This window comes from Manacus candei, unplaced genomic scaffold (assembly GCF_025592945.1).
Source record: "Manacus candei isolate 608988 ecotype Guabito, Panama unplaced genomic scaffold, ASM2559294v1 h1tg000065l, whole genome shotgun sequence".
NCBI classification, from domain to species: Eukaryota; Metazoa; Chordata; class Aves; order Passeriformes; family Pipridae; genus Manacus; species Manacus candei.
Genome location: NW_026138113.1, coordinates 3,042,762 through 3,059,849, shown reverse-complemented (window position 1 = coordinate 3,059,849; position 17,088 = coordinate 3,042,762). Strand labels below are relative to the sequence as shown.

The 17,088-nt window shown below is 41.9% G+C and overlaps 1 protein-coding gene across 5 annotated transcripts in view; it reads left to right on the top strand.

The window, feature by feature from the left end:
• SIAH1 (siah E3 ubiquitin protein ligase 1) overlaps nt 1-17,088 on the top strand; it is a 68,435-nt gene that overhangs the window by 47,123 nt on the left and 4,224 nt on the right. The window contains exon 1 of one of the 5 annotated variants that reach the window (XM_051805673.1): nt 14,260-14,447. The exons of 2 other annotated variants lie outside the window; for them this stretch is intronic. In XM_051805673.1, coding sequence (XP_051661633.1) covers nt 14,357-14,447 — 91 coding nt within the window. In that variant the 5' untranslated portion in view covers nt 14,260-14,356. Of the gene's footprint in view, nt 1-14,259; nt 14,448-14,483; nt 14,587-14,868; nt 15,335-17,088 lie in introns of those variants that run through there. 2 more of the 5 variants (XM_051805677.1, XM_051805678.1) reach the window with 2 other exon arrangements.

Here is a 17,088-nt window from a genome sequence, read left to right as displayed (position 1 = left end):
GGGCCGGGCAGCGGCGGCGGCCCCGGGCCCTTCCGCCGGGCCATTGTGTGGGTCGGGGGCGGCGGCGCGGCCCGGGCCCGCTCCGCCCGGCCGGGGCTGCCCCTTCGCTTTGTGGGCTCGGCCCTGCCGCGCTTTGTGCTCGGCCGGCGCGGCGGGGCCGGCGCGGCCCGGGGAGGCGGCCTGGCCACGGCGGGGCCACGGCGGGCCCGGGAACAGCCTGGCCCGGGAAATGGGCCGCTCGTGGCCCCGCCGTGACATTCCCCGGGAGCGCGGCTGGCTCTTACCTAATCCGGGCAGGGCAGAGAGGGAGGGAGGCTCTGGCTCGTCCCTCGGGTTCCCCTGCAGAATTAAGCGCCTGGAGATCTTCGTTCTTTCCCCTTCTCCACGGTTTTAAAAGGACGGGAAACAACAGTGTTTGTAGTGAAAGGCAAAGCATTCTGAGTATTTATTCATCGAGTTTCTTTTTCCGGTGTTGAACTGGTGGCACTTTTGTTATAAGCTCACGTTCATACAGTATTTCTCCAATATTCTCTCTGCAGTCTCTGTTTCAACCAGTCTGGGTGAATATTGCCTTTCCCCTGAAAGCAGTTTAATCATATGCTAAATAAATAAAGTGGTTTAATTTGTTTAACCTGGCAGATGAGTGTCTGTTAGGAAGCCCATAGCTAAACTGGACTAGGTCATGGAGGACACGGGATATTCCACGCGCGGGACGTAGTTTCAGTTGTCTCCTAATCTCCCTCCCAGACTCGAGGTTAGCACGGTGCATTCCAGACGGGTAGGGAAAATGGAAGGGAATCTTCTCAACCCTGATTTATTCAAGCTGGTTTACAAGAAGATTTGAGTTACTGGGATACAGGTAGACTAATACAAGAGAGGCTTTTAGGATAAAACTTGGATTTCTGGACTATTCATTTGTTGCAGAAAATAACTTTGGGGTGTATACCTAAAGCATAGGTCGATTAGTTCTACTTTTATCATTTGTTCTATGCTGTAACATTGGTGTAAAAATCGAATGGTAGAAATCATAATTATGTTATTGTCAGTGGAAACTAATGTTCTTAAATAGCCTTAGTACTTCTCAGAGCAGTGAAAAATTGTGTAGGAAAGGACAAGGATAAGGCTCATCCATCAGTGGTCCAGTTTTAGCAATCTGTTGTGACCCAAGAATTCTGAAACTGATGAAATGATGGGCATTTTTGACCTGGAAGTGCATGTTGTGATGAAGTATCTTAACCATTAGTGTGTCACGTCTGTTGATAAGGTTTTAATGCCACAGTCTAATTAGACTGTACTAAAGGAGTTAGCTCAGAAATTCAGTGGCTCCAACTAAGTAGGTGTGAACTAAGGAAAGTAAATACTTTAAATAACATGAGTACTTTTGATACTTAGGTTTGAATAGAGTTGCTACTGTTTGCTTAGTATGAATTGAGAAAGAAATCCTGCTCTGATGTCAGACAACTGCCTCTAATGTGGAAGAGGGGGGAGCATGAGCATGTTCATATGAGAAGCAACTCTTTTTGGTCTCAAAATTCAAAGAAATCAAGTAGGACAGTTTTATGAACTCTGATCTTCAGATGAAACAGTCTGGAAGACTATGCATGCAACTGCTATGAGGAACGTGATGTTCTTAATTTTAAGTTAGAATTGCTTTGCTCTATTTTTCTGTGGTAATAGTGGTTGTAGCTGTGTGTGAACTTTAAGAGCTGGACTGAGTTTTGCCAAATAGATTATCGGTGTGTTTTTTGCTTTAGTGATTGTCTCATTTATGGGAGCCAACCAGAATGGTCAAGGTGAATCAATGGTATTTGTAATTCTGGAGACATCTAAAGAACTCAGTCCTTCAGTTGTAGTGCATGTGCCAGTCTGCAGAAAGCCCAAGTGCCAAGGGTGTTTCCAGCTGCTGGCTGCAGTTACCTGGGTCCCTGGCTGCTGCTTTGGGGCTACCTGCTGCAGAAAGCAGCAGCAGTGAGTGAGGATGCTGGCAGGCTCTGGTTCATCTCAGCCATCGTGTGGTGCCTAAACCTTAGGATCTCATCTCTGAAGTTTGCAGTCTTAACCATCATGAACATTGTAGATGCAGAAGATTTTTTTTTTTTACTGGATCCTTTTTTTTGTTGTTGCTTTGGTTTTTGAAGGGAAGTTAGCATTAAGAAAAGTGAAAACTAGTTGTTAGTAAGAGATACCCCTTTTGACTGTAACAAAAATACACAACAATTAGAGAGATATCATTACCTCAGTAAAATGTTTTGTTTCATTAATAAAAAAATTTGTTGTAAGCAGTTTACTCTTTTTCAAAATGTATGTTTCTTAAATGTTCGGTATCATGATAAAAATGCAATTTTGGTGTGTGCCTTCTGTGTACAGTATCACAACATGGACTAGGAACTGACAGGCATATATACTGTGTTGTTACCATGAGCTGTTACTTCAGATTTATCTGAGTTTTTCTTATTAGCACTTAATTGCACATAGCAAAAATCTTCCTAAATCATTGACTTGGGGCAGTTTGATATCAAGCTATGGTATGTTTAGCTGCTAACTAAAGCAGGAAGACAAAACCTGGCATTAATGCCCCATTAACTCTTTAAGTTTTATGCCACTATAGATATATATTCCAGTTCTGATCCAAACTGCATACTGTGTTTCTGCAATGCTCAGGACAACTATTTTAAATATATGCCCGTGTGAGTGAATATATAAAATGGTGATTCTTTGTGTTATCACAGGAATAATGAGAGATTTGGTTACTAATTCCACAGTGCTTTAATCAGATAAAGTGCTAGATAATTACAGCTAACCAAATGGTCCACTTCTGATTTTGACTTGTTTTTCTTTGTAGAAGCTGAATACAAAAACTGAGGTCGGCTGTGTTTTCAGTGAGAAAGTAAAATATTAAATGGTAAAGCCTGTATTTGTCCTATTGCATCTGGAAATGGATTTTATAAAATTACCATGGATATATTCCAGGGAAACTGTTATAAAAAGAGCAGCAAATTGCTGTACAGACAGTTGTTGTTGACTATTCCTTTTGGGTTTGACTTATCCAGAAACATGTTTTGTTGTAGCAATTGATGACCTTGCTGAGAGATGAAGAAAAAGAGGGAGAGTGTAGTGATAACTTCTGCTGCTTAAAAAATTAGTCATCAGCTCCTTAAAAGTGAAAGAGAAGTTCTTTGAACTGTGGTTTGTGTGGCTGGCGTGGTTTAACCCTGGCTGGCAAGTAAGTACCACGCAGCCACTCTCACTTCCCCACCTGTGGGATCCAGGAGAGACTTGGAAAAGTAGAAGTGAAAAAAAACTTGTGGATTCAGATGAAGACAGTTTAACAGGTAAAGGAAAAGCTGTGCACACAAGCAAAGCAAACCAAGGAATTCATTCATCACTTTCTGTGGGCAGGCAGATGTTCAGCCATGGCCAGGAAGGCAGGGCTCCATCATGGGTGATGGTTACTTGGGAACACAAACGCCATCACTCCAAATGTCCTGCCCTTCCTCCTCCTTCCCCCAGCTCTGTGTGCTGAGTGTGACACCAGATGGTCTGGAATATCCCTTTGGTCAGCTGGGGTCACCTGTCCCGGCTGTGTCCCCTCCCAGTGTGTTGAGCACCCCCAGCCTCCCCTCTGCTGGGGCAGTGTGAGAAGAAAAGGCCTTGAGGCTGTGCAAGCTCTGCTCAGCTATAGCAAAACCATCTCTGTGTTTATCAGCACTGCTTCCAGCACAGATCCAAAGCACAGCCCCATTCCAGCCACTGCAAAGAAAATTAACTCTATTCCAACCAAAACCAAGCACAGTGGCATGAAATCTTTAAGTTAAATATTTTAAGGTTCTTTTCTGCAGTTCTTTCAGGTAGTACTAAATGGAGCAAAACGTAATTTAATCTTTGATGAAAGACTACAGTTGCTTTTCAAGGTTTTTTTTTTAATGCTGTCAAGGAAGAGCATTTAAAATGCCATGCTTTCAAGAGTCATGTTCAAACATGTGGTCAGATGAAATATGTAAAAGGAAAACTATATATGAAGGAAAATTGTATGTTAAATTTTGCTCATGTAAGGATTGTCCAAACATTTTAACTGCAGTAGGAGTATTTTGAAACAATTTACAGTTATACTAGAGGAGGGAAAGCTTGAAAATAAATTGCATAAAAATTGCTAGGACTGGTGTCTAGCTTAGAAGTGTACATGTGTTAAAAGACATAATTTTTGGTTTCTGTTTGCTCTGTATTACATATCTTTCATAAGGGAAAGTTCTGTGTCTTCTGTATTTTGCAAGGGGCTGGCAACTGAAATGTGAAGTTTCTGAGTTCTGTTTTGTAATTCTTAGTACACCTTGCTTCATGCTGAAATGTGATGTAGGTATTAGTTTGAAATGGGGTTTAAAAGTAATTTTTTCCTATGATTTTTCTAAAAGTCAACATTATTTCTAAAATATGTGGTTATGTGCTGTTAACACATCAGTGTTAGGAAAGAAGAAATAATAGAAGATGTAGCACTGCACAAGCTGTGGCACATCCAGGGTACAGTTCTGCAGTAGCTAAAAACAGTTTCTGTTGGACTGCCAGTGCTAACTTGCAGTGTTTCTGCCACCAGTGTGAATGGGGCAGTTTTAGTCCCAAGTTTAGTTGCCAACTCTCTGCCTGTGAGGAATGGGTACCTGTGTGCTGGGTCACTGCCCAGAGCTGCAGGTTCAGCTCTGCTGCAGGAGCTGGGGGTGTGCTCAGGAGCAGTGTAGGTGAAGACTTGAGGCTAACAAGGAATGGCCATGACCTCCTTTGCCACTTGGTCTTGGTGTCTTCCTGGTGTACCAGTGCTCAGGTAGTTGGGCAAGACTGATCTTGTTGAATCCACTGCCTTAAAAAGAAAGAAAACTAGTGGTAGAGGGCAGGCAGCACACCCACTGGTGTTGGTGGCAGCCTTTTGTTTGTTGTAGAAGTGGTGGTACAGTCTGACATGCTCTGTGTGTGCCTGGCACTGGGGAGCCTCTACCTGCTGGAGTGTTCTTTGTGCTGTAGAAAAACCATGTTCTTCACAGGTTTGTAATGGTATCTGAAAAGCTCTTAAGAAATACTGTAACTGAGCAGTTCTTAAAAGTGCTATTAAAATATTTAAGAACCTTTAAAACATGTAATGTTGCTACTTTCTCTTTGAAAGATAATGGCTGTAACTCCCTGTATCAGCTTAGATAGTCCTTAATCCTGTCCTTAGTTCTGTAAAAATGGATTCTGATTTTTTTTTTTGAAACCTCACTACCTCTTGTAATTTTTTTTTTTACCAGATATAGGTCTGCTACAGTTTCATATTTTAATTTTCTTAAATTACCTAGTATTGTTTTGGAAATGATGTGTGAAACATGCTTTGATATGCATTTGTGTGTTGATAGGTATATAACCTAATTTTTAAATTCATGTAAAGTTGTTCACTTTTGCCTATACTTGAACCTTAAGTTTTGCTCCTTTCCATCTTCTTATGTGCAGTTGTCTTCTTTTAAAAGCTGTGAAAATGCTCTGCTCAGCTAATATTTTGATTTCTGAATGACCGTTTAATTTGAAATATATATGCACATATATTTATATAAAAATCTTTAGAGTCACAAAATGACTTTCATTCACAGGAATTTTCCCCTCTTTTTAGTGCATGAAGGCGTTAACTCAATTGAGAGTTAATTTGTGTAGGGTTCTTCCCTCCGTGGCCGATATCTGTGTGATTACACAAGTGTGGTGAGGATGTAATTTGGAGACTGGTTGCACAGGTGTGACCAGGGGATCATTTGGCTGGCAGATGTTGATGGTGTACTGTAAAATTTTAGTCTGGCTTTGTGCTAGGTCGAGTGTAATTATTAGAAAGGAAATTTTACAAATAAAAAATGGATGTTCTTCTAAAACAGCACCTGTAAAGCAGTAATTTTAAGAACACTTCTGTGCATATTAAAAGCAGCTGCTGCCTTAAACAGTTTTATTTTAAGATCAGGTGTTCCATTTAAGCCAAAGTTGTTCCTCCATGTACTGCTGTAGTTCTTCCATGGATACAGGTGCTTGTCTACTACTGGAGTTGAGCGTGGGCAAAAAGAGCGTTTCATGAAGCTACTCCTTAATGAGAATATGAGGGAGTAGGCCTAGGGTTGTCCATGGAGCTTTACATTTTTTATTTCCCAATTTTTGAATGCTTGACCTTCCAACCTATTGTATTTTGGTAACGCTCCTGTAAAAGAAAAAGGCTAAAAAATACTGAAGTTTACAGCTGTGCTTTAGATAGTGAGTCACTGCTGGGATTTGATGTTCAGGATTCAGCACTGCAACATAGACTCAGGTTTTGATTTTTACTACATAATGGAGGAGAGGACAATGTTTTACAGAGAAGGACATAATGATAAGTTGCATTTAGAAAGTGCAGATAAAGAGAACGTGAAGTAGCAGAAAGATACATCTCTGCCTGTCATTTCCAAACCTTTTATAATATCTTGTGTTTTAATTTCTGGTGCAGACTCAGGCCTGACTTCAGAGTGATTATGGTTGAATTTTAATTTTGTATGCCATGAAGCATTTTTCAGGCAATACAGATAAGTGAAATAGTGAGTGCATTTTACTTGGCATTTGAGATGTACCTGATCAGAATTTAATGGCAATAAAAGAACGTGTGCTTCTCTTGCCTAAGAGCTTTTTTCTGTTGAATTTGAATCACTTGCTTGAGAATCTGGGTACTTGGAGCTTCCCAAAAAAAGCTGAGGGAATTTTTTTGGTAATACAAGGATCCCTCTTATGAAAGGTTACTTTATTTACCTTTCATAAAATCAGGAGGCCTTCATATTAGATACTATAGAAGTAGTGAGAAGGGTGTTGCCAATGTCTCCCTAATTTGTCTCTTTAATGTACAAAATACTGGAGTGAAGAGAGGGCAGTTGTCCATATGTGAGCAGGAGTTGGAAAGTAAACAATGATTGAAGTCTGATGATTGCTAACTATAAAAACTGAGATGTTAAATAATTTAACAGTGTCTTTTAGTGTGCAATGATATTTAGTTATTACTAACCTGAAGTAAATTCAAATAAGGTCTAACAAGGTTAATTTAGTATCCTTATCAAGTCATTTCATTCCCTTTGCATTAATGTCTGAGGCTCACAGCTACTTGTGGTAGCTTAAAACCTGTAAGAAGCAGGGAAGTACTTGCCCATGGTGACTCAGAAGCTTGTGACAGAGCAGGAACTAACCCCAGGTCTCCCCTGCCACAGACTTCTGCTCTAGTCCCACTAATCGTGGGTTTGGTTGGGGATTTTGGAAGGTTTCAAGGAATGCTCAGTCTTTTCATGTACCGTGGTGCTCTGTGCAGTCAGCAGTTCCAGCCAGGCCTGGTCACTGTGCTGGGGCTGGACACTTGCTGGGAAAGAGCTCTTATTTGGGAGATAAAGCTGCATTTTAAACCTGAGGTTCTGATGAAAAGCTGTAGAACTTTTGCTTTCTGCAGCAGTGACCAGTCTTGGCTGGCAGTAGCCAAGATTGAGAATTTGAGTAATGTTGTAATAATGATTTTAAAAAATATTTATTATTGTGGTAGTTGAATCCTTGTTCCACAGTTTTACAGAAACAGTTTATTCAGAGTGGATGAGTGGAGAAAAACTAAGTCAAATAAAACAGTATTGATTTTAATTGAGGCACACGTGCTTCAAAGAATGGATGCTAGAAACACAAGACATGGAGAAGGTGGGAGTTTAAAGAAATGAAGTACTGAAAATGTGAAAATCTCACTGTAATTTTGTAATTTTTTTTACTAAAGCTGTATATTTCTTTCAATGTAAAAATTTCAGTGTTTTTTCTGCCTGTGGCCTATCTTAGATTTCCACAGCTCTCCTTTTGAATTAGTAGCATACTAGGAAAATCTTACTTCCAAAATGCAGAAATATCCATTTTAAAAATACAGACTTGATCCTTTATGTTTTAAATGTTGTGTTTTATTCTCTTTGTGATGTGTATCTGTTATAAAATAAAATAAATACCTTATCTTTATTGGACATTCTTCTAAATATTCTTTCTTCTGAAGGTTAAATGGATTTAAGAAAAACCCAGATTTGTAAAAACTCTCACTCAGAATGACCAGAGAATCTGTGCATGTTAGTACTAGAGGTTCTGAAAAATTCATAATTTCTGAGTTAGGCCTCCAGTGTCACTAGTCTGTGTTCTACAATGCTGGGTGTTATTTATGTGTAGGTTCCATATCTGACATACCTTGGGGCACCAAGGTCTGTTCTCTGGAATGAGTATCTCTGTTCCCCAGGCCCTCCCCTCCGTATTTGCCCTCTGGGGTTTAGATTGCCATTCTTTACAGGACTTCACTGTCAGCAGGACTGCATACAAGAATACAGAACAAATGAAGGATCACAGGAATAAATGATTGTATAAAATGGAAATATATATGAACCTCAGCAATGAACAACATGGAGGGATCTTTATAAAAATAGTCAATGTAGGTCATCCTGTCCTGTGTCATGGTCAGGCTCTTCTGGAGGCCAGTCTCTCTTTGCAGGCCTCCTTGGTCAGGTGTGGTTATTTTGATGGTTTGCTCCCTAGTGCTGTTAAGTTATGCAGGGAAAATATTGAGCATGAATTTGAATTGGAATAGTTATCACAGAAAGACTTTGTAAGTGAAGACACATCAAAGTACAGGTACTGGTGTAGTTGAGCCTTACTGAATTAAGGTAGGTGCTTCCATGCCACACCCTCTTCCCTGTGTCTGCCACAGACCCAGGAATGGTGATGCAATATTGCATGGCAGTTACAGCATGCAGTGGAGAATATAGGCTTTGCAAAATCAGACTGAGGAGAGAAATACAGCCCCCAAAGTGTCACACTTGGTAGGATTTGCTGTGAATGTTTACAGAGGGATTTGGGTTTGTTTTGTTTTTCCTTTTTTTAATTCTAATAGAGTGTGATTGTATACAGAGCCCATCTATGATACCTTGTAGAACAATTAAGTGCTTCCTGTTTAGATACTTCTGAAAGGTAGTATGTGGTAGAGCATGAAAAATAACTTGCCTTTTTTTTTTTTTTCTGATGCTGATACTAATTCACTTTGTAGCTGATCCTCCTGTATGCCTCTTAATTTTTATTGCAGCATTGTATGTCTAGAACTTCTTAAAAGTTAACTATCTCCCTGTGTTTATAGACATTATTTGGCTGAATTATTGTTGGAAGATGATCCTGATGCAACTCAGTTCAGTGTGCACTGTTCACAGTGAAAGGAAGCTGGGTATTACTGAAAAATTAAAAACTGGTTTCCCTGTTATGTATTGTTTGCAGAGAGATACCTGTATTTTCATAGGAAATTTTTCTTTATTTTCTTAGGTTCTGCCATGTTTATTTTGAGACCTGTACTTCTGCTTTATCTCCATGAGCTGTCCCATGCCCAGACCATGGCAGCTCCAGACGGGCACGGTCCATTTGGTACCTGAGAAGGTTGTGTGGGACAGCTCCTGCTTTGAGTCCATCCCGTGGGGTTTGGTGCTGTAGGTCCATGTGTGGGATGCTGGAAATGCAGGTGTCCTGTGTCATTGGCTGACTGGCACTAGGGACACAGAGCAGGGACACAGGGCAGGCAGGAAAGAGAAGGCTTTTGGCACAGGTACCAGGCAAGAGTGCCCAGGATACAGCCTTGGGCAGTGTTTCTTTATCCCCATCTTCACACCTCTGTAGGATGTGGGATTTGGCAGTGTCACAGCAAGATAAGTTATTGTCTTGTTTTTAAAAACAAAAATGAAAAATATGGTAAAGTCCAGTTCGGAAGTGGTCCATGTCTTTTTAATGCAAGTGCTTAGTTTTGATTCGTATTTAAATAATGGAGCTTTTCTCTGTATTTTTTTTTAACCATGTATAGTTTCGCTAGCTACTTTGAGGCTTAACTTCCTTTTATTATAATAGATTGCCAAATATCAATAATGTTTGATATTGTTGCTTATACCAGTTTATTTAATGTATTGTTGAATTTCCTTTTTCTCACAGTGGCATTTGGTAAATTGGTTTTAGTGTAGCTTGAATTTTCAGGAATTTCCTTGATAGTTCCCTTAGCTTTTGTTTTCTGTCCTGCTGCCTTTCCTTCCAAGTTCAAAAGACAAGAGACATAGATGTCCTATTTTGCTTTATAATTTGTTGATGGTCTGAATTTCCAAAGAAACCTGCTTTCTTATTTAGTGCTACATATAACTCTAAGACCTAGGAAGGCTTGGATGTTCTCCGATTATACAGTACAGAGGGAGTGGTACAAACTCAGGTTTTGGCCAGTGAACAGACATTTTTAGGTTTTGAGGTTTTATCAGATAGTTATATTTTCTCAAAACTGTGTTCCTCAGGTTGTCTTTGTTTGCAAGGCTGGAGTAGCACAGCAGTATAATCTCCAGTATTCCATGTTAAATTGGATGTTGAAGCTCTGTTTGGCTACAAGTTATTCACTTTTTATAATTGGTGGACTTGTTTGTTGCATTTAAAAATTAACACTTCAGTCATAGTTGTTGTTTGCTAATGTGATTTTTATGTGGTTGTTGTATATCTTCTATAGGACACTGTTCCTTCTTAATTTTACATTACAAAGTTGTTGTAGAAAATCTTTAACAGCTAGAAAAAAAGCACCTCCTGGGTTGATGTTTAATATTCTGGCATATCTATAGAGGAGAAACAGTGTTAGTGATGAAGCAGAAATCAAACAGCACTAGCCAAACTCAGGGGTTTGTGTTGGATTAGAAACAGGTCACTGCCATTTGGTGGGTGTAATAATACTGTCTGTGTTTACATGGTGCTGTTTGTATCTGCATCTGCCACATGATATGTGCTGAATTTGGAGAGGATCTGGATTGTCCACCAGCCGGGACTCAGTTGGTGACCGGACTGTGTAAGGGGAACACCTGGGATAAGCATTAAGGGCTGGTGGCTCACTGCAGGGACAGCCATGAAGACAATAACTGATTCCATGATTGTGTGAATCCACTGGGATCTCCTTTCCTGGTGATTGGAAAGCGGGGTTGGTAGGGTGAGGTGCAAGGAAAAAAGATACCTACAATTTCAGGCAGACTGGGTCACTGCGAGGTAGTGGGAAATGTTGAAATTGTGTGTGGAAAGGAGATGAGCTGGACAGATGATATTTTGAAAAAGGAAATCATCATGAGACTTTTTGTAAATTTTGTAATTTTATTTTGGTCTTATTTTATAATATCGTGTTACATTGGATTGATCTAGCTGTTGCTTATTATGCAGAAAAAGAGAAAGCCCTGAGGTGTCTGAAATAAATAGCATAGTTAAGGGCACTAAAGAAAACAGTGTCTGAAGGGTTGAAAAAATTCATAATTCATTATTGTGTTATATAGTTGATTAATAATTTATGTCATGAACTGTCTTGTAAAAGTGTTGAAGTAGGCCAGGAGGTGCAGAGGCTGTGTCTGAGCAGGGATGCACCATGTCAGTGTCCAGGGGTCAGAGCTGCAGGAGCAGGCCTGTGTTTGATGCTGACTGTGCCAGGCCCTTGGGATCTGAGAGAGCTGTAAGAGATAAACTGATGGACTTCAGCGTGGAAAAACCTTGGGCCCTAAAATGTCTTTTAAATTAAACAGAAATTGAAGATACTAATTTCTTTTAAAATATTTGCAAGCTTTTCTCTAATACAATCTCTGCATAATACACTGGATGTGTTTTGACTGTTGAAGTGTGAGTTAGGGGGTGGTGAGGACAATATATATTATTTTCAACAGAGCTTGCTAAAACTTCTTTCCCTTCTGTTTTGCTGTGTGTTGGACAATTATGAGTGCAAGAGAGGACAGAGGAAAGGTAGATTCCTTGGACAATTACTTTCAGAAATAGTAAGTGTGTAATAGAAGAGCTGGCTTTTCCATAGTGCTATAGATGATGTCCTCAGTAGTTTGAGTTCTCATAATTGAGCAGTAATGGCACAAAACTATGGTATCCAGAGGTTTTTTCGCATAGAGTTAACCTAACACTACTTAAATCTTAGAGTTCTTATTAACACCTGTTTAATGAGTATTTAGAACAGTTAATTAGCTTTTGTGTTTTTACATTCTTGCTTGTATTGCATCTTGAAAAAAGTAACCTGTGTTTTTCACAACTTTGAACACTGTCCTGTTCTCATTTCCGGTGCTCTGTAAACAGGGTTTTGTGTTTAAAAAGGTCTCATTTTAAATATGATTGTACAGTTGAAAAACTTGAAAGATTTTCTGTTTGGTGGTGGCTGTAATGCATTAGGAGTGCATTTTGAATGGAAGTCTCTGAATTCAGTTAGTTCTGAAATGTAATAGAAAAAATATTTTATCCATCACATATAGACATTTGTGATAAATCATTTTATCTGTCCTTGTATCACACTTAGGTGTGATGAGAGATTTTTTTTCCCCTTCCATCTGTTAAAATGACTATACAGAACTTTTGTGGGTTTTTTTTTTTTCCAAAACTAATATTGTTACCCTCTCAAAAGCAAATTAAAGTGTTAAACACAAGTCTAGTCTTGATTGGGTGAAGATGTGAGAGAAGATACGATATCTGATATGAGAGAAGTGGATGGTGTTAAGTTGGATTTGTCAAAGGTGCCCTGTATTCCAGTGAAGCGCAGGAGATGTGATTTCTAGAATGTGTCTGGAGGTAACGCCTTGGAAAGGTGAGAAGCTGAAAGGGTATCAGTGTAGTCCTGTATACTGTTGTTAATTCCCTGGCATGTCAAGTACGGCATCTTTGTGAACTTCACTTGAAACTGCTCTCCGTGGGCCTGAGCCTCTGCAGAGCTTCTCAAACAGTGCATTGGTTGTGTCTTTTCATTGCCCGTGCTTCTGTTACCTGCCCGGGGTTCCTCAGGCATTGCACACCCTGCTGCAGTGGAGCAAAGCAAGTGCAGCATTAGCTGTAACCTGTCCAAGGGCCCCTGGGGTTGCTTTGGGGACAGCTCTGTGCTGCAGGACAGAGCCCAGGGCTTGTTCCAGACACTGCAGAACATGCTCTTAATTTCTCAAAAGCTGTTTCCATGCAGATTTTCTTCAGCTTTTCTGTTCTGCTCGGAAACTTTCTTGACTCTTACTTGGTGGGATGATGGATATTGCAAGTTTGGGGATGAGGCTGAAGGAAGCCTTGTATTGAATTGGTAGTTTTTGTTTATAGTAGTTGGGCATTATTGGCATGTATTCAAGTCCTGATACAAGTCTTCCTTGAACAGAACTTGGATTTCAAATAGTAAGAAAGCATTTTTAAAGATAATTTTCTCTACCCTGATACTGTAGCCTTACTTTTTTATGTGACCAAAACAAATTATTGGAATGTGTTGTTCTGTTGCCTCCACTGAAAGTTGTACTTCCATGATCTTATAATCATAACATCAGTATTCCATAAAGTCTAAGATCTTCTGAGCCCACTGTGTGCATCATGCAAGCATGTTGACTTGGTTTTCAACTCCCTTATCCTTAAACTGTTTAAGTTTTTTAGGAATCCGTGTGAATATTTAAATATGCCACATTTTCCTTGAGATTATTAGGCTTTTGCTTATTGAATAATCTTTATGCAAATGGAGAAAATTCCTGTCGAATAGAACTTTATAGGTCCACAGTGGGAAATGCTCATCTGAGGAGTATCCTTGAAACAGCAGGAAGTGAAGTTCATGTGTTAAAAGAGTTTTGAGCGGATCTGTAGCTTTTAAAGAATTTTTTAGGGAGGATGATGAGCTCTGTCGGCGTGGAGCAGGGGGCTGTTGGTCAGGTCCCGGCCGTGCAGAGGGAGCTCCGTGTGCGGAACGGGCACGGCTGTGGGGACACGCGGGGCCGGGGCAGAGGCGGTGCTGCCCGGGAGGAGCCCGTCCCTGTGGGCTGGGCCGGGGCTGGGCCGGGTCTCTGTGGGCTGGGCCGGGTCCCTGTGGGCTGTGTCGGGGCTGGGCCGGGTCCCTGTGGGCTGGGCCGGGTCCCTGTGGGCTGGGCCGGGTCCCTGTGGGCTGGGCCGGGTCCCTGTGGGCTGGGCCGGGTCCCTGTGGGCTGGGCCGGGTCCCTGTGGGCTGGGCCGGGGCTGGGCCGGGTCCCTGTGGGCTGGGCCGGGGCGGGGCCGGGTCCCTGTTGGCGGGGCCGGGCCGGGCCCTCCCCCGGCAGGCACAGGCCGGGCGGGGCGGGGCGGGCGCGGCCCGGCGGTGCCGGGGGAAGCTCGGGGAACCATTTTGGCGCCGGGGCCGGAGCGGCCGCAGCGGGGCCGGGCCGTAGATGGGTCCGGCGGGGCCCGGGGCGGTGACTGCCGTGCGCGGCGCGGGGCCCGCCGGGGCCCGGGGGCGTTCGGGGGGGTCCCGGCCCGGCCCGCGCCCCCAGCGCGGCTGTGCTGCCCCCACACGCCATGAGCTCCGCCGCGCCACATGAGGGGCAGAGCCGCCTCCGGCGGGCCGTGTTCCTGGAAGGGCGTCTGGTCTGCGTGTCTGCCGGGGAGTAGAGCCTGCAAGGGGAAAGGTAGCGACGTTACCTTGCGTTATCGCAGCATTGAAAGCTGGGGTTTAGGAGCTGTGAAGTCGCCTCCCTCGGGAGGTCTCGGTAGCCTGTGCATGTCACCTTCCGCACAACACTGGCGAGAATACTTTTTTATCAACAGGTCGGTGCGTTCTGATGTCATGAAGGACAGTTCTTCTTGCTTTACAATTAGGAAATCTTAAAATACATTTTCCCCATTTTAGTCGTGGTTAGATTTTTTCGAATATGTGCAATCTTTTGGATAATTTGAGTTAAAGGAAGTAATAGTCTTGAAAATGACACCTAGTATGCCTTAGTTTATCACTGTTGCTTAGAGACTTATTCCCAGTGTGTGCAAATATAGATAACGTAATAGCAAATACTGCACGTAGGGAGTAAGGGGGTTGTAACTAAAAATATCTTTAAATTTTGTTTCCAGTTCTGTAGTTGTTTTTCCTTGGTTTGTAAACAAGTCATTTGGTTTGTATGGTTTTCATAGTTTGATGGCTTAAATGTATTACGCTGTTAGAAGTTTTACTTGTGATTGACTTGTAGTTTTTAACATAACCATAAAAATTAACTTATCTGACTTTTCTGTTATTATATATTATTCATCTTTGTGTTAACAAGAGTGATGAAAATGCAGGCTTTGGGCAGGTTTAGGCTTGGTAAATTACAGTTAATAGCTTTATCCAGCTTTTTCCTTGCATGCTAATCATCTCAGTGGTCTGGTTCACATGTTCCTGCTCATTTTCATTCCCTGCTTGTATGAGGTGCTCGGCTATGGAAGGTGTGTGTGAAGGCTGGTCACACAATGATAACACACAGTCCTGTTCTCCAGTGCTTCCAGAGCTTAGAAGGCTCAAGTGGGAAGTGCATCTCTGCATAAGGTATTTCGCAAAGTTTGTAGGTTGCTTAATTTAACTGTTGGGCTCTGAGAGGTGTAATTAAAGACACCCGAGCTCACCCAGCTCGTCAGACTGCCCAGGGAACTGGTCTGACGCAGTGGTTTTCACCAGTGTTATCTGCAGGTTGCTGGGGATCCCTGATCAGGACATACAGGGTCAGGCAAGATCCAGCACACACAGCCTTCTGAAATGTGGGTGTTACGATATTTGAAGGGAAGCGTTTCCAGAATTGCACATGTGACTGTGGCTGTGATTCCCAAGCGAGCAGTGGGGTCTGAGTTGGTTCTCCCCTGTAGTCACTCCTGCGCGTTTGTTCCAGAGCAGGGCAGGGTCACGAGCTCCCACCCGCGGGTGCTGGGGAAGCAGCAGCACTGTCAGCTGCCAGAGGCCTTGCTGTTCAAATCCCCTCACTGGGGCAGCATCACTTCCCCAGAACACATTCTTGATTTGTCACAGACATCCTAAACTTTTTCATCTGAGCTGGAATGTCTCGCAGTAGGAAAATGTGGCCAAAAGACACAAATATTCTTGTCATATCTCTGTATTATCAGTTAAGGTCCAGCACTGAAAACCAGTGCGTGGATTTTTTTTCCTGAAGATGGTAATTGGGTATTTCTAGACCACCAAACCTGAGATGAAGCAATAGAATTTGAAGAGTTGAGAAGATGCTGTTACTGGGCTTGTGAGACTCATAAAATCAGTGACTGAGTATCCAGTCTTAGACACTCATGTTTTTCTAGCTCTGGACTAAGGAGAAGTGCTTCTGTAGAGGAATTTGGAATTGCCTGTCTATGATTACTTTTGAATGTCAAGGGATAAGTCATTTTGCAAGTTGGAATCTCTTAGTTCCCCTCCTTTGTGCCATGAACAGTGCGTGTCTTGCAAAAGCATGCAGAGTATGCTGCTCTGAGTTATCTGGTCCAAGTATGAGTAAGTTTGTGGGTGAAATGATGCTAAATATGGGAAGCTTGCCTATTGCCTAATATTCCCATGTCAAATAGCAAGGAGATTAAAGATGAGGTTTATTTTGAGAGCTTTATACGTACGTGACAGATACAGAGCTAATGTACTCGCAGAGAGGCACTGAGGGTGGCTGAGAATTGTACTGTGGAACAGAGGCCAACTTTGAGTAGTGTTTTGCCTAAACTGTCCTTAACCTACAAAGGTAATGTTTATTTTTTCAGAACTGCGTTTATTTTCTCGGGTAGCACTAGTAATTCCTCTTGCACAAGGAGGAGGAGAGTTAGGGGTTGCAAAAAGTGTAGCATCCATAACACGTTAACAAATATGGTACTTGTACCACATCTGTAGGAATGCTCAAGCAGGCTGTTTGGTCAGACAGCTGTCAGACCTTTGTCACCTTTGTGTGGGGACAGCAGAAAGAAAAACTTCAGTGGGAGCTCCACTGAATGTAAGACTTCATTAACAGGGCCTTTTCAAGGGACTGCAAATGTTTGAGTTACTTACATGGTAAAATTAACTCTCAGATGTAATCTTTTTTATTTCTTGTCTTACTTGGGAAATTCAAGAAAATAATTGCTTTGTTTTTCTTTTCTGGTATCCTCACAAATGGTTTAGTTCAGGAGTCTGAAGCAGTGGATGTGCTTTACAAGATGTGGACCCAGTAACAGAGTATTGAAAACGAAGAGTCACTGTCCTATCCTGGGAAAGAGGCAGGGTAGCAACTGTCTGAGCTGTGTTTTGCCTTGCTACTGTTTTTCAACTTTTTTAAAAAA